Source organism: Rhincodon typus, chromosome 20 (assembly GCF_021869965.1).
Source record: "Rhincodon typus isolate 14 chromosome 20, sRhiTyp1.1, whole genome shotgun sequence".
NCBI classification, from domain to species: Eukaryota; Metazoa; Chordata; class Chondrichthyes; order Orectolobiformes; family Rhincodontidae; genus Rhincodon; species Rhincodon typus.
Genome location: NC_063351.1, coordinates 42014304 through 42041860, shown reverse-complemented (window position 1 = coordinate 42041860; position 27557 = coordinate 42014304). Strand labels below are relative to the sequence as shown.

Genomic DNA, 27557 nt, shown 5'->3' with positions numbered 1-27557 from the left:
TCACAACGGAGCGAGTGACTGCACAGAACATTGCTGAAGAATCTCACAGACCGCATAGTCTGTTGGTGCCACCTTTCACCCTCAGTGTGTTCAGGGCTGAGCTGTGACACTTTCGAATTGATTGAAGCGTGCCTCAATGTGAGCTGTGTGTGTGTGTCACTTCACCCTTGCAGCTTACGGTGAGAGTCAGGTATCTCTCATGCCTGAGGCAGAACGTTGAGCTCAACCCCCACTCACTGACATAACAAGGTGTAGAGCTGGATGAACACAGCAGGCCAAGCAGCATCAGAGGAGCAGGAAAGCTGACGTTTCGGGCCTCGGCCCTTCTTCAGAAAAACTTCTTCAAAAAACCCTTCTTCGGTCTAGGCCCGAAACGTCAGCTTTCCTGCTCCTCTGATGCTGCTTGGCCTGCTGTGTTCATCCAGCTCTACAGCTTGTTATCTCAGATTCTCCAGCATCTGCAGTTTCTACTATCTCCCCACTCACTGACATTCTCATTTGCATTTCTGTAGGCAGTGATGCATCAGTCAGAGATGCCATCTTTTAGAAGAGATATCGAACTCCTGACCCACCTGTCCTCTCAGGTTGCTCTAAAAAAAATTCCATGGCTCTGTTTTGGAAAACAATAGGAGAGTTATGCCTGGTGATCCCACTGGTATTTATCCCTATCACTATGAAAATGGTCTTGCTGTGTGCAAATTGGCTGCTATATTTCCTACATCACATCAGTATTTACATTTAAACAAACACTTTAGTTAATGATATGGGGTTTAGAGATGTCCTGACATAATGAAAAGTGCCATTGATTTTTTTTTTCTTTTGATTTGGGGTGACATGGTGGCTCAGTGGTTAGCACTGCTGCCTCAAAGCACCAGGGACCCGGGTTTGATTCCACCCTCGGGAAACTGTCTGTGTGGAGTTTGCGCATTCTCCCTGTGTCTGCGTGTGTTTCCTCCGGGTGCTCCGGTTTCCTCCCACAGTCCAAAGATGTGCTGGTTAGGTGGATTGGCCATGCTAAATTACCTGTAGCTTAGGTGGGTTATAGGGGGATGGGTCTGGGTGGGATGCTCCAAGGGTCAGTGTGGACTTGTTGGGCTGAAGGGCCTGTTTCCACACAGTAGCTATTGTATTCTATATTAAATTGTCACTGGCTGGGCAAATGGCAACATTTCAAATTGTGCCCAAATCTCACGTGTCCTTCAGTTCTTCTGTGCAGATATTTTCCCAGTTCCTAGACAAGATAGGAAAATGGAGGTGCCTTCCCAGGGCTTTTGTTTATTTATTCATTGATGCAGTGGCAGGCAGGTAGCTATTAGCTGCTTCTACTTCACCCTGAGAGAAAATGAGCAGCAATTGTTAGCCCGAGTGATGTAAGTATCACTGAGATGGTGCTCATGAGTTTTTAGCATCATGAAGCTGATCCCATAGAGCCATTAGGGAGTGAGTTCCAGGATTTTGACCCGGCGACACTGAGGGAACAGCAATATCATTCCAAGTCAGGATGATGCATGGCTCAAAGATAAACTTGTAGGTTGTGGTGGTGTTCCCATACATCTGCTGCCCTTGTCCTTCTAGATGTTAGAGGTTGCAGGTTTAGAAGGTGCTGTCTAAGAAGCCTTGGTGAATTGTTGCAGTGCATCTTGTGAATGGAACACATCACTGTCACAGTGCATTGATTGTGAAGGGAGTGAATGTTATAGGTGGCATATGTGGTTCCAATCAGACAGGCTGCTTTATCCTGGATGGTGTGGAACTTATTGAGTGTTGTTGGAGCTGCACGCATCCAGGCAAGTGGAGAGTATTCCATCACAATCCTGACTTGTGCCCTGTAGATGTGGACAAGAATTAGGAAATCAGGAGGTGAGTTACTCATTGCAGAATTCCGAGCCTCAAAGAGTAACAAGTTTACATGGACAGTTTCCAGTGTAAATATTCACACGTTGTCATAATCCCGGAAATAACTTGACAGAAAAGGTATAACAAATTCATAAAACATTGTGCCAAATATCAGAAGTGAGCGATGTTTGGAATGCAAGCAAAAAAACTTTTGTGTTGCATAGCAATTATAATTTTTATTCATTTTCCTTACAAAATATACACATTTGGATGGCTAAGCAGTTAATCTAGCAAAGCAAAGGAGATCCTTGCACATTGAAATTACAGAATGACCTTGGTACATGATTGGAACAGTACATGCCATCACAAACCCTCATATAAGGTTTGTTATCCAGATTCATGATGCAGGTTGGAGGTCACGCAGATTTGCTGAGACCCTTGGCAGAGATGGATGCTTTGCTCATGTGTCTCTTGAGAGAACGTGTAGGTGGATGGATGGTAGGGCGAGTGGGTCTGGGGAGCAGTCGCTGTTCTGTGGCCAGGAATGGAGCATCACAGCAGTAGGGACATGGGCCTATATAATATCCATGCAGACTTGTCCATCACAGAGTGACGATTTATTCTTCAGTTGAGGGATTGGGGTAAGTGTGGCTCTCTCAGGACCTCTTGGCAAATCCGGATGGACAGAACGCGAGAGATTTTGTGCAGAATTCAAAGGTAGATGCTAGATGTCTTGGAGGGGGTGGGGGGAAAGAGAGAGTTTCCCAGGAACTGCCAAAGGAAAGAGATACCTCACAGAACTTACACATTGGACTCTTAAAGGGGCCATGAACACCAGTTGGACCACTCAGGCAATGAATGAATGAAATCATTGCTCACAGCCAAAGGGCACAGTATTCCATCATTACATTTCATGTCGTCTCTACTCCAGAATAAGGGGTCGCACATTTAAGGCAGAGATGAGGAGGAATTTCTTCTCTCAGAAGGTAGTGAATCTATGGAATTCTTTACCACAGAGGGCTGTTGAGGCTTGGTCATTATTCAAGGCTGAGATAGACAGATTTTTAACTGGTAAGGGAATCGAGGGTTATGGGGGAAAGGCAGGAGAGTGGAGTTGAGGATTATCAGATCAGCAATGATATCAGTGATTGGCTGAATGGCCTACTTTCGCTGCTATGTCTTATGATCTCTGGTGAAAGGCAGATCCTGCTGATTTCCTTGGATCACCTAGTGCTTATGGTGGACTCAGTGACCACATTCAGACTGCCCAGCGTGGATACTGAAGATGAATCAGGCAGTGTAGCATGGAATAGGTGAGTACAGACAACTCTCTAAACCACATGGAAACAACAAGCAGTCACCACAGAGCTATGCTTTCTTCATTAATCATTTGTGTTTTGCTCAATGTTGCTTTTAGGGTATGAGGAAATGGAACACTATAGCAAAGGGTTAGTTACAGAGTAAAGCACCCTCTACGTTGTCCCCATCAAACAACCCTAGGACATGTACAGCACAGGATTAGATATAGAGTAAAGCTCACACTGTCCCCATCAAACTCTCCCAAGTCACGTACAGCACAGGGCAGATTCAGTTTAAGGTTCTTTCTACACTGTCCCCACCAAACATTCCCAGGACAGGAACAGCACAGGGTAGATGCAGAGTGAAGCATCCTCTACACTGTCCCCCTCAAACACTCCGCCACAACATGTAAAGCATGTGTTAGATCCAGAATAATGTTCCTTTGACAGTGTCCCCATCAAACACTCCTAGCTCAGGTACAACATGGAGTCAGATACAGGGTAAAACTCCTTCTAATCATTTAAAATGAAAGTAAAGATCCTTATACATATTTCCAATAAACACTCCCAGGAAAAGTTTCTCTCTTCACAGATGCTGCCAGACCTGCTGAATTTCTCCACCACTTTCTGTATTCTAGATGGTTAAAAAAAATTCCTTTATGTCACTGTTGGTTCTTTTAGCAGTCCACTTATACCAGTAATCTCTGGTTCTAAACCCTCTGCCTATCTCTCTCTGGCCTCCTTGTGATTGTGAATGCTTCTATCTGGAGGATAAGAATAGTTAAAACTGGAAAAAAGTGGACTGGTCATATTAAGCCTGAGGTATACAAGATGAGTTAGAACAATATCTGTAAGTTTTATGGTTTCTCTTTCCAGGAAGTTGCCTCTTGACATTCTCTTCTCTGAATAGAACAGCTTAGCTTCTCCAATCAAGTAAAGTCCTTCATTTCTGGGTGGCAGAAGTTTATGGATATATTTTGTTACACTTTTGCTGTCCTCACCCTGCTCCTATCTTGTGTCAACTCGCTCAAACAGAGCTCAAACTCATTGCAGTGCTGTTCAAATTTTTTTTTTCTTTATTCATTCACAGGATGAGGGCATCGCAGGACAGGCAGCATTTATTGCCCATCCCTAATTGCCCAGAGGGCAGTTAAGAGTCAACCACATTGCTGTGGATCTGGAGTCACATGTAGGCCAGACCAGGTAACGATGGCAGTTTCCTTTCCTAAAGGACATTCGTGAACCACCTGAAAGACCTCTCTAGCATTCACAAAAGCATCAGCCAGATCTGAAACCCCAATCTAAATTCTGCCTCTTGTTTAGTTTTCTGTGTTGATTAACAGCAAGACCCAACAAAAAGCTTTCTTCATATGTGGAGCAGGAGACTCGAATTAAGTCTTTGTCTATCATGCAGAACAGTTTTGTGAGTTGTGTAACTGTGTGATGCAGAGGGCTATATGACAGGAAAGCAATCAAATGGTTAAAATTTGTAAACAGACCCAATCAATAATTCTGAAGGCCTTGCACACCCAAAGTATTGATCCGACTGTCGCAATTTAGGTTCACATTCTGGGGTCCCAGAAATATGACGTGTTCCTGAGTTCAACCTTCAAAACCAACAGGAATAGTGGAAAACAGTTTTTTAAAAGATTGTGGAAATGCGGCTTCTGAGGCCCCTTTGTTCCACAATGTTACATAGCCACCCACCCCCCGCCACCCTTTTGTTTATCAAAAGTTTTCCACCGTCCTACCCCTAGCATCTTCACCTACTTAAAGATCACTTGGTTATACGGAACTCAAATATCACTGAAAATAGGGACATCTTTCTGAAACTGTTTTGTTTATTGTTCATCAAGACAATTGGAAGAATGCCAATTTTCAAACTACTCACAACAACTTACACTGCTAGAGGAAAAAACTAAAGATGCTGATTGATTGGCTAGGCATCTCTTATTAGCTGAAGTGTTGCCATGGAGGAGGGAAATTTGGCATTCTTGCATTTGTCCTGATGAGAATAAGACAATAAACTTTGGCAACACATTTCTGTTTTCTGTGACATTTCCTTCTAATGGCGCCATTGTTGAATTGTATCCATTGAAATTCATATTCCCTCACGGCAGGGAATAACTTTCCCCATTCACTTTATCACTTCTGTCACTTGGAACTCAATGGTAGGGGGTAAATGCTGTGAGTCTCTGTCAATAATCTCTGCCTAACATTTGAGAAGTAGGGCTTGCTTTTTGCTCACTGGCAAGTGCAGGTTTGGGTCTATGATTGTCTACGTCAGGCCACAGGCCTGCGATGATTTTATTTTTCTCCTTTCTTTCATGTCTCCTGGAAAACCTAGGTAATGAGTACAGGCAGGACCACTGATAGAGCTTAATGGTGCCTTTGGTATACTCTGAGACCAGACCCACTTAATATCCATTCTATTAAACCTTATCTTGGATTATTAGACTAAGGGTTTTGTCTCTTAAAGGGATCTCTTTCATTTTTCATTCTTAACTTTGGTGTTGAAATCCTTTCATGATTTTGATCCACCCTATCTGTGTAGTCCATTCCCACCCTCCAGTATCCTGACATTCCTCCAGCTTTAGCCTTTGCACATCACTCGCTTTCTAACTGTTCCCTAAGTATCTGTGAATTCAACCAACTTGGCCCCAAATCCTGGGCAACCCTCATCAAAACTTACTGCCGACTGTCTTTACTGTTTTAAAATTGTCCTTGAAAACTCCTCACCTTGTCCACATCTGTTCGTGCAGCTTCAGGCCAATGTTTTTGATAATGCTCTTGAGATTTTTGCCTTGTCAAAGGCCCTGTATAAGTGTAAGATATTGTTGTAGTAACACTAACTTTTACATTCCACAAGTAGTGATCATCCAATGTTGAGCCAACTTCCTTTTTATATTGATGTAAATATTGAACGATATTGCTCTGTTTTTCATCATGTTTTCATGCAGTCAGCATTCTCATTGGCGGTTATTGTAGATCAGCAGATCACTGATTCCAACCCTGCTAGACACCACAGGTGATATGGTGAAGCATCACAGCAAATAATAAATGAGGGCTCTTTAAATTATTTGAAATTTTGAGACAAATCTGAAATTGTCAGAATGTACAGAAACTTCCGACTGAACATTTTCAAAAATGACAGGGATGTTCGACTAGGAGATGGAAGCACTTACTTATTTAAGCACCAAATACCAAATATCAGCTGTAACATCTCCCCTGCCCCCCTCACCAGCTCACAAGAGAGGTTAGATATAGAATAAAGCTCCCTCTACACTGACCCATCAAACACTCCCAGGGGAGTTACTACACAGGGCTAGGTACAGAATAAAGCTTCCTCTACACTGACCCATCAAACACTTTCAGGGCAATTACTGTATGGGCTTAGATACAGGGTAAAGTTCCTTTACACTGTCCCCATCAAACACTCCCAGGGTAGTTACAGCACGGGGTTAGATACAGAGTAAAGCTACCTCTGCAATGTCCCCATCAAATACTCTCAAGGCAGGGGCAACACGGTGTTAGATACTGAGTAAATCTCTCTCAACACTGTCCCAGTACTTCCAGGGCAGGTATAGCACTGGGTCAAATTAAGAGCAAGCTCCCTCTACACTCCAACCAGAAGCTCCCATAACAGGTACAGCACAGGGTTAGGTACAGAGTAAAGTTCCCTCTAGACTGTCCCCATCAAACACTTCCAGGGCATTTACAGCACAGGGTTAGATACAGAGTAAAGCTCTGTCTGTATTTTTGTATGTCATTTTGATTCAAACAGTCGGAATGTTATTGGAGAGCTGAAAGGGCAGTAAAGCCTTTTTGGCAAAGAGAAGATTTTGGTCAGTGGCCCAGTGTTTTCTAGCAGATGACGGATGGAACAGAGATAGCGCTTTTTACTAGTTTTGGTACCATATATCCGGTATTATTGTATACAGATGCTAATAGTTTGTTATAGTAACATGCTGTGAAGAGCAGCCTGTCTTCGAAGTGTACCTCCTGGCATGTGAGTCTCACAGCCACATTTCCAGGAAAATTGTTGGTGCCGCACACCCTTCGCATTCTCAAGCAGTTCTTGGATTCTGAGAAAAATACAAAGTGTGCGCCGCATGGGTCCTTTTCTCCTCCCCTCTCTCAGTGCTTATTGGAAAGTCCTACAATCTAACTTCTCCCACCACAAACACATGAGTTATGATCGGAGAAGGTGTAGGTCCCCAGTGGACAAATCCAGGACCCGAGTAAAAGTTTTTCGATCAAGGCGACTGCCAAAGGAGGAGGGCAAGGAGTCAGAGGTCAATTTGTGACCTCTAGATAACATTCTCGAAAAGCTGCATTGACTTCATGATATTTTCATCCTAGAAAAAGAAACAGAACAATAAAGAATTAGTGGGAACAGACACAAACACACACACACATGCAAAGCACATATGTACAACTGACAGACTCACCAATCCCAGGCTCTCTCACACAGACACACACTCAGCTCTCTCACACACACATATACGCACACACCCACACAGAGCTCACACACACACATCCAGCTCACATACATAGACAGCTCAGATACACACCCAGTTCAGAAACACACACCCAGCTCACGCACACACACACCTAGCTCACACACACATATGCCTAGCTTACACTCGCACACCCAGCTCACACACACTCACCTAGCTCACACTCACACACCCAGCTCTCTCTCACACACACACACACACACCCAGCTCACATACACACACACACCCAGCTCACGCACACACCCAGCTCACGCACACACACACAGCTCATGCACACACACACAGCCAGCTCACACTTGCACACCCAGCTCTCACACACACATACGCCTAGCTCACACTTGCACACCCAGCTCACACACACAACTCACACACACACCCACACCCAGCTCTCTCTCTCACACACACCCAGCTCACACACACACAGTTCACACACATACCTAGCTCACACTCGCACAGATCAGAACAGAATGAGCAAAATTGTCTGATTGAGGTAGAAAGTGGTGAGTGAGGATTGGAAAATGAGGTCAGAGATTGGAGCAGGATCACTGTTCAGAATTCAAAGTTATTCTTGTATCACAAGATATTACATAAAATGTACAGAATCCAAGTGGCGTTCATATTCTCCTCTGTGTTACATGTTTCTCATTGTTCGCTCAGGTGTCTCACTAGGTAGTGCATATCTCACCAGGATATAGTCATAACATTCGGGGATTCAGTGTCTCACCTTCTGACAGGTTTCGATAAACTCCTCAATGGTGACAACTCCATCTCGATTCTTGTCCATTTTCTGTAGAAAAGAGATCCAGAACAAAGTGAAAATCTATCACGAGCTGCTCAGGGGGATGTAAACCCATGAAGGAATTCAGATACAAGAAAAACAAAACTGGGAGTGGGAAACAGGAATGTAGTAACGTAAAGTGCAAGGCAGGAGAAATAAATGCCAGGATTTAATATGATCAAAATTCGGAAAAAGCAGAATTAAAGGCATTCTATCTGAATGCATACAGCACTCACAATAACACAGGAAAATAAACAGCACAAGGAAAGTACATGGACAAGATTGTGACACAATGGTCGTCATTGGGCTAGTAATCCTGAGGCCCAGGCTAATGCCCAGGAAAATAGGTTCAAATGTCACCTGTGGGAATTTAAACTCTTTTAGTAAAGGTCTGAAATTGACAGCCAGTCTAGGTTGTTGTAACCATAAAACTATTATCGATTGTTGTGAAAACCCATCTGGTTCACTAACATCCTTTTGGGAAGGACGTTAATGAACCATCATTACCTGGTCTGGCCTACATGTAACTGCAAACCCACTGCAATGTGTTGCCTCTTAAACGTCCTACGCAGCGTAGTTAGAGATGGGTAACAAATGCTGGACTTGCCGGCAACACTGACATCATACAAAAATGACATGGTTGCTATTGTAGAAATATGGCTACAAGGTGACCAAGGCTAGAAAGTGAATATTATTCAAGGGTATTCAATATTTAGGAAGGTAAAGGCAAAAAGGAAAAATAAGTGGGATAATGCTGATAATAAAGGCTGTGATCAGTGAGAGAGAATCTTAGATCAGAAGAACAGGATTTAAGAGCTAAGGGGCAGCAAGCTTTGGAAGGAGTGGTTTATAAGTCACCGAACAGTAGCACTAGCATAGCGTGTGTGTAAATCACCTTGGTGTGCTGGGAACTGAAGTGTTGAGCACAGACCTGGTCTTCTTACCCATGGAAGGATATACTTTCCAGAGAGCAGAGGTTCACCAGTCTGCTTCCTGGGAGGGTTGGGATTGTCCCATTGACGAGACTGGGCTTGTATTTTCTGGAGCTTGGAAAAATGAGGGGTGATCTCATAGAAGCACAAAATCATTACAGGGCATAACAGGGTGGATGCAGAAAGGCAGTTTCCCCTGTCTGAGGAGTGTCTAGAACTAGGGGACAGTCTCAGATTGAAAGGTAATCCATGTAGGAGTGAGGTGAGGAGGTATTTCAGAGGTGGGTGAGTCTTTACAATTGTCTATTTCAGAGGGCAGTGGAAGCTCAGTCATTGAGTTATGTTCAAGAGAGAAACTGATAGATTCCTAGATGCAAATGACATTGTGATATGGTGATGTGCAGGAAAATAACCAACTGGAATCATGGAGAGGCTTGAGAAGCTGAAGGACTTATTCTTGTTCCTATTTCTTATGTTCTTAATATCTTATCATTGCAGATTTTCTTATCAGATGCAGTTCTCATTCTATAGTCCTGTCAAAATCGTTAAATAAATATTTCCCATTGCTGGGACTGTGCTAATGAGCTCATCAAACACTCCCAGGACAGGTACAGCATGGGGTTAGTTACAGAGTATCTCCCATGGTTGGATGGATATCAAACAGATTACAGGAAGGAGATAAGAATCAACACAGTGTGGTGCTGGAGGAACACAGCAAGCTAGGCAGCATCAGAGGAGCAGGAAATTTGACATTTTTGTTGTGGTGCAATGATAACACCTCTTTCTCAATGTTGGCAAAACCAAATCTACATTAACAGAGCGGATGTGGAGAGCGTGAAGTCCCTCTGAGTGATAATAACTGACCATCTATACTGGACTTCCCACGTAGATGCGACAGTCAAGAAAGCACAACAACGTCTCTTCTTCCTCAGGCAGCTTAGGAAATTCAGCATGTCATAAAGACTCTCACCAACTTTTACAGATGCACCAGTGAAAGCATACTGGTGCATAACAGCCTGGCACGGCAGCTGCTGTGCTCAGGACTGTAACAGAAGGTGGTTTGCACAGCCCAGACCATCACGGAAGCCAACCTTCCATCCATGGACTCTATTTACACGGCTCGCTGCTGTGGAAAGGCTGCCAGCATCATCAAAGACCCATCACACCCCCCTAATGCTCTCTTACAACCCCTTCCATCTGTCAGAAGATACAGAAGCTTGAACAAACGCACCAACAGGTTCAAGAACCGTTTCTTCCCTGCCATTATTAGATTGCTGAATTGACCTCTCTAACTTCAAATAATGTCGATCTTGCTAATGATGATCTTGCTTTTGTGTGCCTCCTGTGTAGCTGTAATCTTGTGTGCCTCACTCTGTCTAAGCACCTTATCATCTGTATGTACTTGTTGCTATGATCTGCCTGTACTGCTGACAAAGCTTTTCACTGTACTTACGTACATGTGACTATAATAAATCAAATCAAGTCTAATGGACCCCATCAAACACTCTCAGGACAGATTTAGTATATATTTATACTAAATCCTCAGAAGGTTCTGGATCACTGGACCCAAAACGTTAACTCTGTTTTTTCCTTCACAGATGCTGCCAGACCTGCTGAGCTTTTCCAGCAACGTTGTTTTTGATCCTAATTTACAGCATCTGCAGTTCTTTCGGTTTTTATTAATCCAGAGACCCAGGTAACGTTCTGGGGACCTGGGTTCGAATCATTCCACAGCAGATGTCGGAATTTGAATTATATGAAAAAACATAATTAAAAATCTACTGATAACCATGAAACCATCTCGCAAATTATTGGAAATATCCACCTCACTCATGAATGTCCTTCAGAGAAGGAAATTTGCCATCCTTACCTGGTCTGGCCTACATGTGACTCCAGACCCACAGCAGTTTGGTTCACACTGAACTGCCCTTTGAAATGGCTGAGCAGGCCACTCACTTGTATCCATCGTAACAAAGTCTCAACAAAGAAATGAACCTGTGTGAACCCCCACCCGCCATCGACCTAGGCACCGGAAAAGACAGTGGGAGAAAGAGCTCTGTCGAACCTGCGAAGTCCTCTTTACTAACATCTTGGGGTCTGGTGGCAAAATTGGAAGAGCCCTCTCACAGCAACAGCCTGATATAGTCATACTCACAGACAGCACCATCGCCATCCCTGATGTGTCCTATCCCACCTGCAGGACAGGCTCAGTAAAAGTGGCAGCACAGTGGTATACAGTCAGGAGGGAGTTGACCTGGGAGTCTTTAATATCGAACCCCATGAAGTCTCACGGCTTCAGGTTAAACATGGGCAGGGAAACTTCCTGCTAATTAACTCCTACTGTCCTCTCTCGGTTGATTAATCAGTATTCCTCCATGTTGAACAACATTTGGAGGAAGCACTGTAGGTGACAAAGGTGCAAAATGTACTCTGGGTGGGGGTTTCAACTTCCATCACCAAGAGTGGCTCAGCAGCAGTACTACTGATTGAGCTGGTCGGGTCCTAAAGGACATAGCTGTTAGACTGGGTCTGCAGCAGGTGGTGAGGGAACCAACAAGAGGGAAAGACATACTCGACCTCATCATCACCAATCTGTCGGCTGCAGATGCATCTGTCAATGACCCAGTATCGGTAAAAATGACCAAAGCACAGTCCTTCTGGAGATAAAGTCCCATTTTCACATTGAGAATACCCTCCATCGTGTGGTGTGGCACTATCACTGTGCTAAATGGGACAGACTTCACACAGATCTAGGAACTCAAGACTTGGTATTCATGAGGTGCTGTGGGTCATCAACAGCAGCAGAACTGTACTCCAGCACAATCTGTAACCTCATGGTCTGGGATATCCCTCACTCAACTGTTACCATCAAGCCAGGGGATCATCCCTGGTTCAATGGAGAGTGCAGGAACAGCACCAGGCATACCTGTAGATAAGGTGTCAATCTGGTGAAACTACTGAACAGGACTACTTGCATGACAAACTGCATAAACATCAGGTGATAATCAGAACCATCTCACAACCAACGGATCAGGTCTAAGCTTTGCAGTCCTGCCACATCCAGTCGCGAATGGTGGTGGACATTTAAACAACTCACTGGAGGAGGAGGCTCCACAAATATCCCCATCCTCAATGATGGAAGAGTCCAGCACATAACTGCAAAAGACAAGGCTGAAGTATTCATAGACAATCTTTAGCCAGAAGTGCCGAGTGGATGATCCATCTTGGCTTCCTCCAGTGGTCCCAACATTACAGATAACAGTCTTCAGCTAAATCAGTTCACATCCACATAATAGCAATAAATGTTTGGAGACACTGGATACTACAAAGGCTATGGGTCCTGACAACATTCTGGAAATAGTACTGAAGACTAATGCTCCAGAACTTGCTGCTTCCCTCGCCAAGCTGTTCCAGTACAGTTACAACACTGGCAGGTACCCGACAATGTGGAAAATTGCCCAGGTATGTCCTGTACACGACATGCAGGACAAATCCAACCCGGCCAATTACTGCCCCATCAGTCTACTTTCGATCATCAGTAAAGTGATGGAAGGTGTCACCAACAGTACTATCAAGCAGCACCTGCTCAGCAATAACCTGCTCAGTGACGCCCAGTTTGGGTTCTGTCAGGGCCTGACCTCATTACAGCCTTGGTGCAAACATAGACAAAAAGGAGATGAATTCCAGAGGTGAGGTGAGAGTGACAGCCTTGACATCAAGGCCTCATTCGACTGAGTGTGGCATCAAGGAGCCCTGGCAAAACTGAAGTCAATGGGTATCAGGGGGCAAACTCTCCGGTGGTTGGAGTCACACATGACACATAGGAAAGTGGTTGTGGTTGTTGGAGGTCAGTTCTTTTAGCTCCAGGACATCTCTGCAGGAGCTCCTTAGGGTAGTGTCCTAGGCCCAACCATTTTCAGATGCTCAACAGTGACCTTCCCTCCATCATTAGGTCAGAAGTGGGGATGTTCACTGACGATTGTACAATGTTCAACACCATTCGCAACTCCTCAGATATTTAAGCAATCTGGACAATATCCAGGACTTGGGCTGACAAGTGGCTAGTAACATTTGCACCACACAAATGCCACCACCCCTTGACAGTCAATGGTGTTATTAGTATTGAATCCCTCACTATCAATATCCTGGGGGTTACCATTGACCGCAAACTGAACCATCAAACACTCCCAGGACAGGTACAGCGCAAGGTTAGATACAGAGTAAAGCTCCCTCTGCTCTTTTATAAAACAAAGAGCTGTTGATGCTGGAGAAACAAAAACAGAAATTGCTGGAGAAACTCAGCAGGTCTGGCAATGTCTGTGGAGTGAAAACAGCGTCAACATTTCGAGCCCGGTGACTCTTCATCAGAACTCAGCTGTTATATTAGATAGTGAGAATTTTTAACCTGCGACCTCTTACCTGGAAGAAGGTTTCCACGTGTTCCTGTGGCGATTCCTCCCTCACTGTCGGATAGGTGTACTTTCCCATCATATCGTAAATGGATTTCATAATATCCAGCATTTCCTGCAAAATAAGTCAAAGGAAAAAGAATTAATCAGAAGCCACTTTCCATCCCCCTTCAGATAAGTTCAATAAGGGATCAATCTCAACGAGGCCACTAGCTCATTTTAGGACACATAACTATCAACACAATGAGCATTGCTGGCTAGGCCAGCATTTATTGCCTGTCCCTCGTTGCGCTTGAGAAGATGGTGGTGATCTGTCTTCTTGAACTGCTGTAGTCCATTTGTTCTTGGATTCTCAGCTTCTGTCACCATTGTCTGATCCTCTACTCTGAGTGCACACACTCACACTCATATCACTCATGCACACTTACACACATTTATACACACATTCTCATACAGTCTCACACACACTCATACACATATACAGTCTCACACTCACATACACATCCACTCACACCCATACACAGTATCATGCTCATATACACACACACACACGCTCATACACACATATGTCCCTACGCTGAAACACTCGTACATCAGATAAGCACATTCATACCTATACACTTATGCACTCAGACACACATACACTCACACCCATTAAGCCACACTTTCAGTCTCACTCACACACACACACACACACATACACAGACAGATGTTCACTCTTACACACAGATGAATGCTCACTCTCACACACAGGCACATGCTCTCACACACAGTCAGACAGATGCTCACTCTCACACACAGACACATGCTCACTCTCACACACTGATGCTCATTCACACTCTCACATTCACACACAGATGCATGCTCGCTGTCACACTCACACATACAGACACATGCTGACTAATGCTACATCTCAAGGGCCTTTATGCACATTGACTGTAGCGATATGAAGTCCTTTTACAGGCTCCTGTGTCAGTGCAGAGGTCTGCATCTCTTCAAGCCCTGGATAAACCAGTGATGATGAGACCTGTCCTCTCCTGGCTAAGGATCTTAGTCTCAGAGCCACTCGCTGCAGGGACCAGGCAAACCCCACTTCCTAAGGCGAATGAAAATGGCAATTCATTGCCCCACTTCCACCCTCCGCAGCACCTTCAGGGAAAGAAGTGGCAACTCCCATTGGAATAACACCTCTCACGATCTCGGGATATCTGAAAACACTGCACAGCTAATTCTGTAGTCTTGTTATAATGTTGTAATGCAGGAAACACTGTCAACGCAAAGCAAACCCCCACAGGAAGCAAAATGATCACGATCAGACAGACTGTTCACTGAAGAATTAATATTGACCAGGACATGGGGAAGAGGGAATAGTGATTATGGGATATTTCACATCGCTGTGAGAAGCAAAATAGTGCCCGCATTTCAAAACTCAACTGAAATGACTGTACCTGTGACAGGGCAGCCCCCCCACCCCCCACTGCCCCGGAGCACTGCAGTGGGATTGTCAATCTTAATGATGCGCTCGAGACTCTAGAGGGGAACTTGAACCCTGAACCCTCCGAATCAGGTAAGAGTGCAGCTCACTGAGTCACAACTCACACCACGGCGGAACAAATAGACCAGAGATGCTGTCTTGTTACATGGAGCATCACTGAGGTGTGTGACCATATTAGAATCCGATACAGGGCAGAATCTTGTGGAGGCGATGGAAGTCTCAGTCACTGGTGTGAGAACTGGAGAGAGCCCCACTTTGTCTCTTTTTGAAAAGGCCCAGCATCAACTGACAGCAGAATGGAATAAACCTTTCACCAACAAGTTAGTCACAGCGGAATCTGGAGTATGGCGGAGTTGCCACTTGTCAGCTTCCCACCTGAATAAATCCCACCATCCACCAAACTCTCTCTATGGAGTAGAGCACCAAAGACCACCCGCAGGATTCATGGGAGCTGTGCCTGTTCCCAAGGTCAGCTTCTGACTGGAGCTCTCAGAGGATACTCCCACATGATAGCACAGTGACCACATTTTCAAAAGTACTTCACTGGCTGCAGAACACTTTGGAATGTAATGAGAAAAGTGCAAGAGGAGTACAAAGCAAGTTCCATTCCTTTGTTCTCTGTCATTCTTTCTCAGACTCCTTTTCTCTCTTAGACAACAAGGTGCAGGGCTGGATGAACACAGCAGGCCAAGCAGCATCATAGGAGCAGAGAGGCTGACGTTTCGGGCCTAGACCCTTCATCAGAAAAGGGGGAGGGGAAGGGGGTTTTGAAATAAATAGGGAGAGAGTGGGAGGCGGATAGAAGAGGGATAGAGGAGAGGATAGGTGGAGAGGAAACAAACAGGTCGAAGAGGCGGGGATGGAGCCAGGAAAGGTGAGTGTAGGTAGGGAGTTAGGAAGGGGATAGGTCAGTCCAGGGAGGACGGACAGGTCAAGGGGGCGGGATGAGGTTGGTCGGTAGGAGATGGAGGTGCGGCTTGAGGTGGGAGGAGGGGATAGGTGGGAGGAAGAACAGGTTAGGGAGGCAGGGACGAGCTGGACTGGTTTTGGGATGCGGTAGGGGGAGGGGAGATTTTGAAACTTGTGAAATCCACATTGATACCATTGGGCTGCAGGGTTCCCAAGCGGAATATGAGTTGCTGTTCCTGCAACCTTCGGGTGGCATCGTTGTGGCACTGCAGGAGGCCCAGGATGGACATGTCGTCTGAGGAATGGGAGGGGGAGTTGAAATGGTTCTCCTTTTCTCTCTTGTTCTCTTTCTCTCATTTTCCTTTCCCTCTCTCTTGCTTGCACTTAAGAGAGATTATTAATTATGTAATTAACATCCTCCCTCATCATTGGTTTACCTCTCTGGTTATGCAGCCGTCTTTATTTAAATCATACAAGTTGAATGCCCAGCTGAGTTTGTCTTCAATAGAGCCACGGAGAATGACCGACAAACCTGTCACAAAGTTCTGTGAGAAGAAAAGAAGATGAGAAACAATAAAATCTCCTGTAGCAACAGTCAGTGTAATCTGTTTTCTGGTATCCTCTGGTTCTTATACGTTATAAATAATCATATTTTAGACTTGCAAGGTTTAGAGCCTTTTGTCTTTAATCCAACTTGCCATGCTGCCTGGCGAGGAGACTTGATTATGCTGATATTGTGTTACACAACACCTGACTCTTTAATGCAACTATGAATGCAGCACACTGCGACACTCACACATGCAACTGATCCCTCGATAACTAGTTTCTTACTCTTCACTGACAATACAATAATAAACAACAGATACTTATCACATCAACACTTCTAAGCAGGAGCTGTGCTGCATTTCTTGAGACTGTTAGATTACATTGTGATCAACATGTAGATCACCTAAAAGTGCTGTGGCTCAGTGATTAGCACTGCTGTCTCACAGTATCAGGGATCTGGGTTGACTTTCTGTGTGGAGTTTGCACATTCTCCCTGTGTCTGTGTGTGTTTACTCCATGTGCACCGGTTTCCTCCCGTAGCCCAAAGATGTGCAAGTTCGGTGGATTAGCCATGGGAAATGCTGGTTTATAGGGTAGGGGGTTGGGTCTGTGTGGGATGGTCTTCAGAGGGTTGATGTGGACTTGATGTGCCAAATACTTCCACACTTTAGGGATTCTATGATCTCGTTCCCCCACCTTTCTTTTATCACTTGAACATTCCATTTCACTCCCAACCTATCACCTCTGTCTTGAAATTTTTTTTTAAAAGAAGCATAGCATCCACAATCTGTCTGTTTTGGTGCTTCAATGTCCAACAGGAAGATAGCCCCTGCCCCAGCTCCCCATTCTTAGATGGAATTGCAGGAGATTCACTAACCTCGAAACTGACAGAGCCGTTGTGGTCTGTGTCAAAGGCATTGAATAGAAAGTGTGCATACATGCTGGAGTCTGCAATGGAAAGCACATCATCTTCAATCATTGCAACAATCATGTTCAGCTCATTTGTTCACTTACTTTCAGTGCACAAGATGTTCCTGCAGATGGATACAGATTAAAGCTCTCTCTATACTGTGCCCATCAAACACCGCCACAACAAGTTGGGTTAGAAATAGAGTAAACCCTGCTCTACTCTTTTAAACTGAAAGTAAAGCTTTGTCAGCTCTTTTAGACTGAAACTAAAACTCCCTATACTCTTTTAAACTGAAAGTAAAACTTTGTCTACACTGTCCCCAGCAAACACTCCCAAGACAGGTTTAAAGCTCCCTCTAAACTGTCCCCATCAAACACTCCCAGGACAGATGCAGCATAGGAATAGATACAGTAAGGACAAGGGCAGCAGATACATGGGATCACCATTGCCTGCAAGTTCACCTCCGGGCCACTCACCATCCTGACTTGGAAATATACTCCTGTTCCTTCATAGTTGCTAAGTCAAGATGCTGGAACTCCTTCCTCAACTGCACTGTGGGTGTCCCTGCAATCAAATGGACTGAAGCTGTTGAAGAAGGCAGCTCACCACCACCTTCTCATGGGTGATTAGGAATGGACAAGAAATGCAGGCCCAGCCAGTGACCCAATGCATAATGAATGATTGTCATTCATTTGCTGATGATTTCCCAGTATGTTAGGCCTAGCCTCTCAGCCACATCCCTGAGAGTCTTTTAACTTTTAACTTATTCCCTTATTTTCCTACTATAAACTACGAAAGACTTCGATGTTAACTATTATCTTATTTCTTTATTTTTTTACAATTCTATGAAGTAATGCTTAACTTTTTAACTCTCATTTCTCTTATTATTTTGTACCTAATTTTTTGGTACCTAAAATGGCACCACGTGTGGCGACATTATACACTTTTCACTGTACTCCTGTACTTGAGTACATGTGACAATAAAATATAAATCTATCTATGAAATCTATGAGTCTGATAGTATCGATCTGATGGCTAAACCACTTAAACTCAGACCCTTCATTGTCTTTTAATGGGACAGAATAAACTAGCCCAGAGGCGTGTTTCTGAATTTTGTCTGATCTGTGCTGACTCCAACATTACTATGCCTGTCATGAAAGGGTCAATCATTTTATAATTCTTTAAATGTTGGAATCACTGGCTACATGCTTAATTGTTACCCATCCAAAGGTACCTTGGCATTTGACACAGTGAGACTTTGGTGGGACATTTTAGAGGGTAATTCAGAGTGGATCACACAGCGATGGATCTGCAGGAGTCAGATGTCAGCCCAGATCAGTCAAGGACATCAGAGCTCCTTCCTTAACAGAGCAGCCAAGAACCACTGGGACATTCCCTCAGCTAGACAGCTGCTTTTACCAAGACCAGCACTTTTTTGAAGAAAATTCACATTGAGGGGAAGTGCTGGCGTAGTTGTATTATCACTGGACTGTTAACCCAGAGTTCATAGGTAATGTTCTGGTGACCTGGGCTTGAATCCTACCATGGCAGCGGTGGAATTTTAATTCAATAATAATCTGGAATTAAGAGTCTAATGATGACCAGGAAACTATTGTCAATTGTTGAGGGGAAAAAAAAATCTGGTTCACTAATGTCCTTCAGGGAAGGAAACTGCTGCCCTTAGAGACTTGGTCTGACTTACATGTGACTCCAGACCTGCAGCAATGTAGTTGACTCTCAGTTTCCCTCTGGACAATCAGGGATGACCAGTAAATGCTGAGCTAGCCAGTGACACCCACATCCCATGAATGAATAAAACAAAATTCTCAAACTGCCATTGGAGGATTATTAATCCAGACCCATGGACTACTGACCCAGTAAAATAACCATTGCACTACACGATACCCAGAATTCAGAGCTTCCACTCACCTCCTTGAGGGAAGAACTGGGAATAAATCTGTTTAAATGTTTCTTCGTTAACAACACCACTGGGGCACTCCTGGCAGCAAGGGACAAGTAAATATCAAACTCAGTTTACAATCTGCATGAAGCATTGATCAGTCATGATTTCAATATAAAAAAGATCTAGGTTTATGTGTTATAGTTGGCGTGTTATGTTGGGACAGTGCCCCTTTAAGAGGTGACACTGGTGAGTCAATGGCCACAAGGACATGTTCAGATTTTCTTTGCGCTTTACAGAATGAAAAGCTTGGGAATGAAACCTGCCTGTCTGAGGGTTGCAGCAAACGATAGGTTTGTATGTTCTTTGGTTCTGACTGGAGCTTAATAACTGCCCAGTACAGAACACCAACTCGGTTCTTTAGATGGAGAGCAAGTATATGGACACTGAGAATTAGTGCACAGGCAAACTAGAAGAGAACCTGCATTTCTGCACAGCCTCTCTAAAGCACACCACGGACAATGACACACGCTTGAAATAAGGTTCCTGCTGCAAGGGCAGCCAGTTTGAGCACAGCAGGCTCCCCCAAGCAGCAATGGGACAATCACAAGACCATGGGATGTTGACTGAGGAGCTAAATATTGCCCAGGACACTGGGAGGAACATTCTCAACTTGTCTTTGAAATAGGGGCGATGCAATCTCCCAAGTCCACCTCCAAGGGCAGACAGGTCCTCAGTTTATTATCTCAGGGCAAAGGTGGTATTCCTGATAGGGCGGCATTCACTCAGCACTGCGCCAGTGTGTAGGCCTGAATGATGTCCTCATGTCCCTGGAGTTGGACTCGAACCTACAACCCTTTGACTCCGTGTATGTTACAGTCAGGGATCTCTGCCCCGTGGGAGAGCTACTTCCTCGTTTTAATCCGACCGAGAACTCACAGTTTTGAAGCCCCGATAGAGGACCTGGAGTTCCTTCTTGGTGAACTTGGTTTGCCCTTGAAGCTGTTCCAGGCCTTCAGGTCGGTGACATACTGTGGATGGTTCAAATTCATCCTCAATGCTGTCTGGATGGATAAAGAGGGAGAAACAAAGAAGCAAAGTTAGAGATGAAGCTTTCCTACTGGGCGCCAAGTTAACTGGGAAAACAGATGATAATGGATAAGTGAGTGATGACTTCATTGTCAACTCAAGTGCTAATTCAAATGAAAAAGATGTAATCCCTGGGTCTCGGTGAGATTATAGAGTCATCAGAAGATACATCACAGACCGAGACCAATCAGCCCAACATGTCCTGTGCTAAACCTTTGATAAGGCCACCTGAGTAATTCTGTAATTTTCCCTTCAAGATTTATCCAATCCACTTTTGAAAATGAATCCGCATTCACTGCCTTTTCAGGCAGTGCATTCCAGATCAAAACAACAAAAATTCTCCTCATCTTCCCCTTTCTACTTTGCCAATTGTTTCCATTTTATATCCTCTAGCCTCCTACCACTGGAAACAGTGTCTCTTTATTGACTCTCCCAAAACCATTCATTATTTTCAACACTTCTGTTGAATTTCCTTTTCACCTTCTCTGCTGTAAGGACAGCGATCCCAGCTCCTTCAGTTTCTCCACATGAACTGAAGTCCCACATCCCTGGCATTATTCTCATAAACCTGCTCTGTACCTTCGTGAAGATCCTGACAATCTTAAAGTTCATTTAATTTCCAGGTAGATTTGAGACAAGTCTCTCTCGGGATCAGTAGTGGAGAATGTGTGTTTGCTAAGATGCTCATGACACCTTTGGGAGAAAGAAGTTGTGAAAATATTGTTTGGCATCACTCTTGAAATTAAACACTTGACAGCTGGCAATTGGATGAATGGCATCTGCTATTTACAATTCAAGTTCTAGCACGGAATTAACAAGCAACGTTGTTTCCTCAATAGATCAGTCAAGTGGTGAATTGCCTAAAACGCAAAGACCAATAAGATCCCAGATCCAAGCCCAGTCAGTGCTGGGTCAACCAATCTCACCAGTGGCCCAGTCTGGGCCTTTGGGAAAGAGAGGAGTCAAGGTGTTGATTGAGGCATGATTCTGCAAATCAATGAAAAGAGCACATCCACAGGCTGCATCAGAGATCTTGCACAGAAAGCATACCCATTTTATTAGCGTAGCCATGGAACTGTGATCACATCGTTGCTCCTGGAACAATTTGGGCTTTGTGCAGCAAATGGCTTCTATCTTTACTACCCAAAGCCTCGACACCATCTGCAACTTGTGATGGTGACAAAGAGGTCCACTATCTCCCCTTGACATTTGACTGCATCCTCATCACCAACTCTCCCAGCTTCACCATGCTGGGATCAACACTGAGCAGGTAGTCACTGACAGCAACTACAGGAGCAGCTCCGAGGCTGGGAATTTCGCAGTAAGTAATTCGCCTCTTGACTTCCCAAAGTCTGGCTACCATCTACACGACACAAGTCAGGAGTGTGATGGAAGAGTGTAGCCCCACTCTGGAAATAACACTTGAGAAGCTTGTTGATATCCAGGACAAAGCAACGAAGTAATCAACAACTCATCCACTAACCTAACCATTTCCTACTTCCACCATCTGTACTCAGTAGCAGCAGTGTCTACCATCCACAAGATTCACTGCAGCAATATGGTGAGCTTCCTTCAACAACATCTTCCAAAACTGTGATCTCTACCAACAACAAGGACAAGGGCAGCAGATACAAGGGTACACCACCACTTACAAGTTCCCCTCCAAGCCACTCACATTCCTGACTTGGCAATATATCGCCATTCCTTCAGGGGTCACTGGGTCAGATTATTTTTATTCACTCGTGCGATTTTGGCATCCCTGGCATTTATTGCCTGTCACTAGTTGCCCTTGGATTTTGATCCAGAAGAGAATCCTGGAACACCCTCCATTACAGAATGGTTGGTCTACCTACACCAAATGGAGTGCAGCAGTTCAAGAAGGTGACTCACTATCACCTGCTCCAGGCCTATTAGGAATTGGCAACAAGTGCTGGTGCAGCCAGTAATGCCCACATCCCGTAAAAGAATAAATGAAAATGGGGAAAAGTGGCATTAGTGTAACAAGAGTAATGATGAGGGAGACAAAATCGTTTGTTGCTATCTCTCAACTCTAGTCATCCTGCCTACGGCCAAAGAACGGACAACCTGCCCATCCATTGGTATGCAGGAGGGTCAAGTGGGCACTGTGTAGCCGTGGAAATGGTTCAATAGAGATCACATGATTACTCCAAGTGGACAGCTCTCACCACTTCAAACCATTTCATCCAAGAATGAAGACCCTTCTTCACAACTGAACAAGTACTTTCACTGAACAGCAGGGCTGAGGAAATGTTCTGGACCTTCTGTAGAGGTTTAGAAATAAAAGCACTGAGTGTAAGTGTAAAATCGGATGGGAATGTGGTACTAATTCGGGAAGGTGAGCGAACCAGGATGAGTGAGGAGATGAGCAACATGAGTGGAGATGAAGATTGAAGAAAACCACACCATTCTTCACTGGGATCCTGATTTTTGAAAGGGCTTTTTGAGTCTGGACACTGCAGTCTGAATTTAAGGTTGAGGATCTGCAGAGAAGTTGTCTCATCCTTGAGCTTTTGTACTGAGAGTGCAACAACCCTTCAACCCCCAGGTGCTGAGATGCCGTCGAAATGCTCCTCCTTCCCTTGAGATACAGGGCTCTGATGAGAACCCATTAGAGTACAGGAGGTTCCCAATTTATAAATGTCCAACTTATTAATTCTCATATTTAGGAATGCCATCCCATACATTGGTGTAATTTTAAATATCCGACATATGAACATTTCCTGCACTTATGGACGCCTGTTTATATTATCCTGCATCATATTCTGGCTTGTGAACAAATCAATTTGCAAACTGATCCAGTAAACAGAACCCACTCACAACCTGAGGTCTGCCCGGGATCAGATCCAGGTTGGCACTAGACCCCAGGATAGTCAGAGCGGCGCTGTAGGAGCTATTGTGCAGATTCTACAAAATGAGCCCTGGGTTTCAAGGCAAGTTGACAGATAAGGAACCATGATCTTATTGAGAAATATTTGAGGGACTGAATAGCCTCTTCCTTATCTATTGACAGACTGAGATTCTACATTCCAACTGCTCTGCCAAAGATGTACTAGCAACATTTTCAATGAGGGCTAATGCATAGAGGGAGCACAGGCGAGTGTTCTGAGTAGAATACTGTCCAACAGTGCATTCTCATCTGTCACCATTCACAGGAGGTCCTGGCCACTGGCACTGACTGTACGCAGCAGGGCACAGGGCAGTGGTACTGGTTGAGGGTCTTAACACAGCTCGAGGAGGTAGGGAAATGGAGGGAGGGGAAATGTCAGGCAGGGAGGGAAGGAGGAGAGGATGACCAGGAGGGGTAGGGTCAGGGTCAGGCAAAGTGAGAAGTAGGTAAGTGGAGGAAGATGGTGCTGGAGGAGAGAGGGGATGGCAGGAATGGAGGAACTGCTGAGAGGTGACAGGAGGGGAAGGAGGGAGAAGGGGAGATAGAAAAGAATAAGGAGGTAGTCTGAAGAACGTAGGGTGAGGGTGAGGGAGCTAGAAAGGACGGAAGAGAAAGTGGCAGGAGTTAAATTGGAAGAGTCTGACTTCTGTCATCCAGCAGCAAAGCCTGGCTGAGAGCAGGAAGCTCCTGAGCTCCCGAACAAGAGCCATTACTGAGAGTGAGTGGCAGGGAGCCAGAGGGGCAGCAGATGATGGGATGGTACTAGCAGGTAAATCACACAGCGTGCAGAGGTTTAACAGCACAGCTTTAGGGAGGGGCCATGGCATCTGTCACACTAACCCCCTTGTTATTTTCAACTGTACATCTCAAACCATCACATGTTAATGTTCACAATTATACTGTTAGAAGTAGAAACATCTTAGAATCACTGGGAACTATCCTACATCTAACCACGTGCTGGAATGGGAGCTTTACTCCGTATTTAACCCTGTGCTGACCCTGACCTGCGAATGTTTGATGGGGACAGTGTACAGCAAGCTTTCCATTCAGTTTAAAGGAATAGAGGAAGCTTTACTCTGTATCTAACCCTGGTCTGTCCTTGTCCTGGGATATTTAACAATCCTGGGACAGTGTTGAGAGAGTTTTACTTTCAATTTAGAAGGGTAGAGGAGGCTTAACAGTGGGGCAGCACAGAAGCTTACAGTGCCAGGGACCCAGGTTCGATTCCACCCTCAGGTGACTGTCTGTGTGGAGTTTGCACATTCTCCCTGTGTCTGCGTGGGTTTCCTCTCGGTGCTCCGGTTTCCTCCCACAGTCCAAAGATGTGCAGGCTAGGTGGATTGGCCATGCTAAAGTGCCCATAGTGTTCAGGGATGTGCGGGCTGGGTGGATTAACCATGGAAAATGCAGGGTTACAGGGATAGGGTTGGGGTGAGTCTAGGTGGGATGCTCTTTGGAGGATCAATGTGTTTTTGACGGGCTGAATGGCCTGCTCCCACACTGTAGGGTTTCTATATACAAGGATTCTACGTACTGTGTATCTAACCCTCTGCTATACCTGTCCCATGAATGTTCGATGGGGAACAGTGTTGAGAGAGCTTTACTTTCGGTTTAAAGTGTAGAAGGAAATTTAACCTTGTGCTGTCACTCCAGAGAGTATTTGCTGGGGATTGTATGAAGGAGGCTTTACTTTCGGGTTACATGAGTACAGAGAAATACACTTCCATTTTAAAAGTATAGAGGCATCAGTTTAAAAGAGTAGAAGAAGATTTAGTCTATAACTAAGTCCATGCTGTCGCTATCCTGGAACTGTTTGATGGGGACAATGCAGAGGTAGCTTTACTTTCAGGTTAAAAGAGTAGACGAAGCTTTAATCTGTATCTAACCTTGTGCCATCCCTATCCTAGGAGTGTTTGTTGGGGACAGTGTAGGAAGGGCTTTATTTTCCATTTACTTTTAGATTAAAAGAGAGATCTTCAAACTGTGTCTAAAATTTGATGTACAAGGTGAAAAGCCCATCAACACTATTTGATGGACAACTTGGTGATAAGCAGCAAATACAGTTTTGTTGCATCCTGAGAATGAATTAACAGATTGGGAAGCGGTTCAGGATTGAAAGTGGACTTGAGGGTGGAATAAGCCGTCATCTTAGGTGACTGGCGGATGACACTGTGGGTCGGGCTTTCATCTGACACATGTTAGCAGAGGGTGGCACAGTGGCTCACTAATTAGCACTGCTGCCTCATAGTGCCAGAGTCCTGGGTTCGACTCCAGCCTTGGGTGACTGTCTGTGTGGAGTTTGCACATTCTCCCCGTGTCTGCGTGGGGTTCCTCCAGGTGCTCCGGTTTCCTCCCACAGTCCAAAGATGTGCAGGTTAGGTGAATTGGCCATGGGAAATGAAGGGGTACAGGATTGGGGGAGGGGTGAGTCTGGGGGTGTAGGTCTGAGTTAGTGTGGACCCGATGGGCCGAATGGCCTACTTCCACACTGTAGGGATTCTTTGATACTCATTGTCTCTTCAATCAATGTTGAAACAGGGGTCCACTGGATAACTCATCCAGGCCAGATACTTGATTTGACCTGAAGGTGGATACAGTCTACATGTTGTACTTGCTTGGGGGTCAGGGATATTACTACAATACCCTTGTTTTCAAACTGACCCGTCATTCACGATTGGCCAGCCTGCTTCATGGACTTGAAATAAATTCTCTCTCTGGATTATGGAACCAGGCATGCCTGCAGGTGTTTGCTCAGCCCTCAATATTCATACCCTTTCATGCGGCCAGCAATGATATTCTATCTAATTTTCTCCTTCTACTTTCTTTTCCCTCCTTATCTCTTTTATCTCTTTCTTGCCTTTCACAAATGGACAAAAGGGCACTGGTTGAAGAGTTAGGGTGTCATCAGACCCCTTGCTTTCTTATTGTATCTCTCTTTCTCTCTCTGTCGCTTTCTCCATTTCTCACCATGGCATCAGATCTTCGTGATAGCGCATCATACAAGTTGAGGCCTATGGCAAATGGAGAGCCCCAGTTGTGGAACTCGGGTACAAAAGAGCAGAACCTGAGTGGCACCCCCTGGGCCTACCCCAGGTTTCTGACAGCCTAACCAGTGATCCTTAACAAGAACAACGTATGAATCAGGAGCAGGAGAGGGCCATTCTGCCCCTCGATCCAGTTCCACCCGTACAAGAAGTTCATGGCTAATCTGATTGTAACTATAAATCCCACCCATCCCTGATAACATCTTTCAAACTTTTCCTTAATAAGAATCTGTTCACTTCTGCCTTAAAAATGTTCAAAGAGTCCACTCCCACCAACTTTTGAGAAAGAGAGCTCCAAAAACTCTCAACTATCTGAGAGAAATAAAATGCCTCATCTCTGTTTTAAATGGGCGAGTCCCGATTTTTAATCAGTGACCATCAGTTCTTCATTTTCCCACAAGACGAAACATCTTCTCCACATCCACCCTGTCAAAGACCTGTCAGGGTCATTGTCAGGATCTATGTTTCAAACAAGCTGCCTCTTACCCTTCTAAATGCCAATACAAGCCAAGCCAGTCCAACATTTCCTCGTAAGACACTCCACCCATTCCAGGTATTAGTCTGGCAAAACTTTTCTGAGCTGACTCCAATGCATTTACATCCTCCCTTAAATAAAGGGACCAATTTTGTACATTACAGTCCAGATCCTTCTCAACCTCTCCCCTTGCTGAGGTGTGATGGTGCTGAGGTTAAACCACCACCATTGTCTCACTCTCTCTAACGAGAGCAGACCTAGGGTTTCATCAGACTATTGCGACTTTACCTTTACTCCAGAGATGCACCTGAGGGTCAGTACTGAGGGAGCACCAATTTATGAGAGGATAAGTTCTGAGGGAGTGCCGCACTGTCGGAGGGTCAGTGCTGAGGGAGTGCCGCACTGTCGGAGGGTCAGTGCTGAGGGAGTGCTGCACTGTTGGAGGGTCAGTGCTGAGGGAATGCCGCACTGTCGGAGGGTCAGTACTGAGGGAGTGCCGCACTGTCGG

At 44.9% G+C, this 27557-nt stretch overlaps 1 protein-coding gene across 3 annotated transcripts in view; it reads right to left on the bottom strand.

Moving 5' to 3' along the window:
- Positions 1-4284: 4284 nt before the first annotated feature.
- The window catches only part of LOC109937767 (Kv channel-interacting protein 2-like), a 287621-nt gene continuing 264348 nt past the window's right edge, over positions 4285-27557 (bottom strand). For all 3 annotated transcript variants that reach the window (XM_048608774.1, XM_020536270.2, XM_048608772.1), the window contains 7 exons: positions 20473-20597; positions 19563-19632; positions 17601-17671; positions 16615-16722; positions 13784-13888; positions 8379-8441; positions 4285-7492 (listed from right to left, as the gene is read on the bottom strand). In XM_048608774.1, coding sequence (XP_048464731.1) covers positions 7445-7492; positions 8379-8441; positions 13784-13888; positions 16615-16722; positions 17601-17671; positions 19563-19632; positions 20473-20597 — 590 coding nt within the window. In that variant the 3' untranslated portion in view covers positions 4285-7444. The remainder of the gene's footprint in view (positions 7493-8378; positions 8442-13783; positions 13889-16614; positions 16723-17600; positions 17672-19562; positions 19633-20472; positions 20598-27557) is intronic.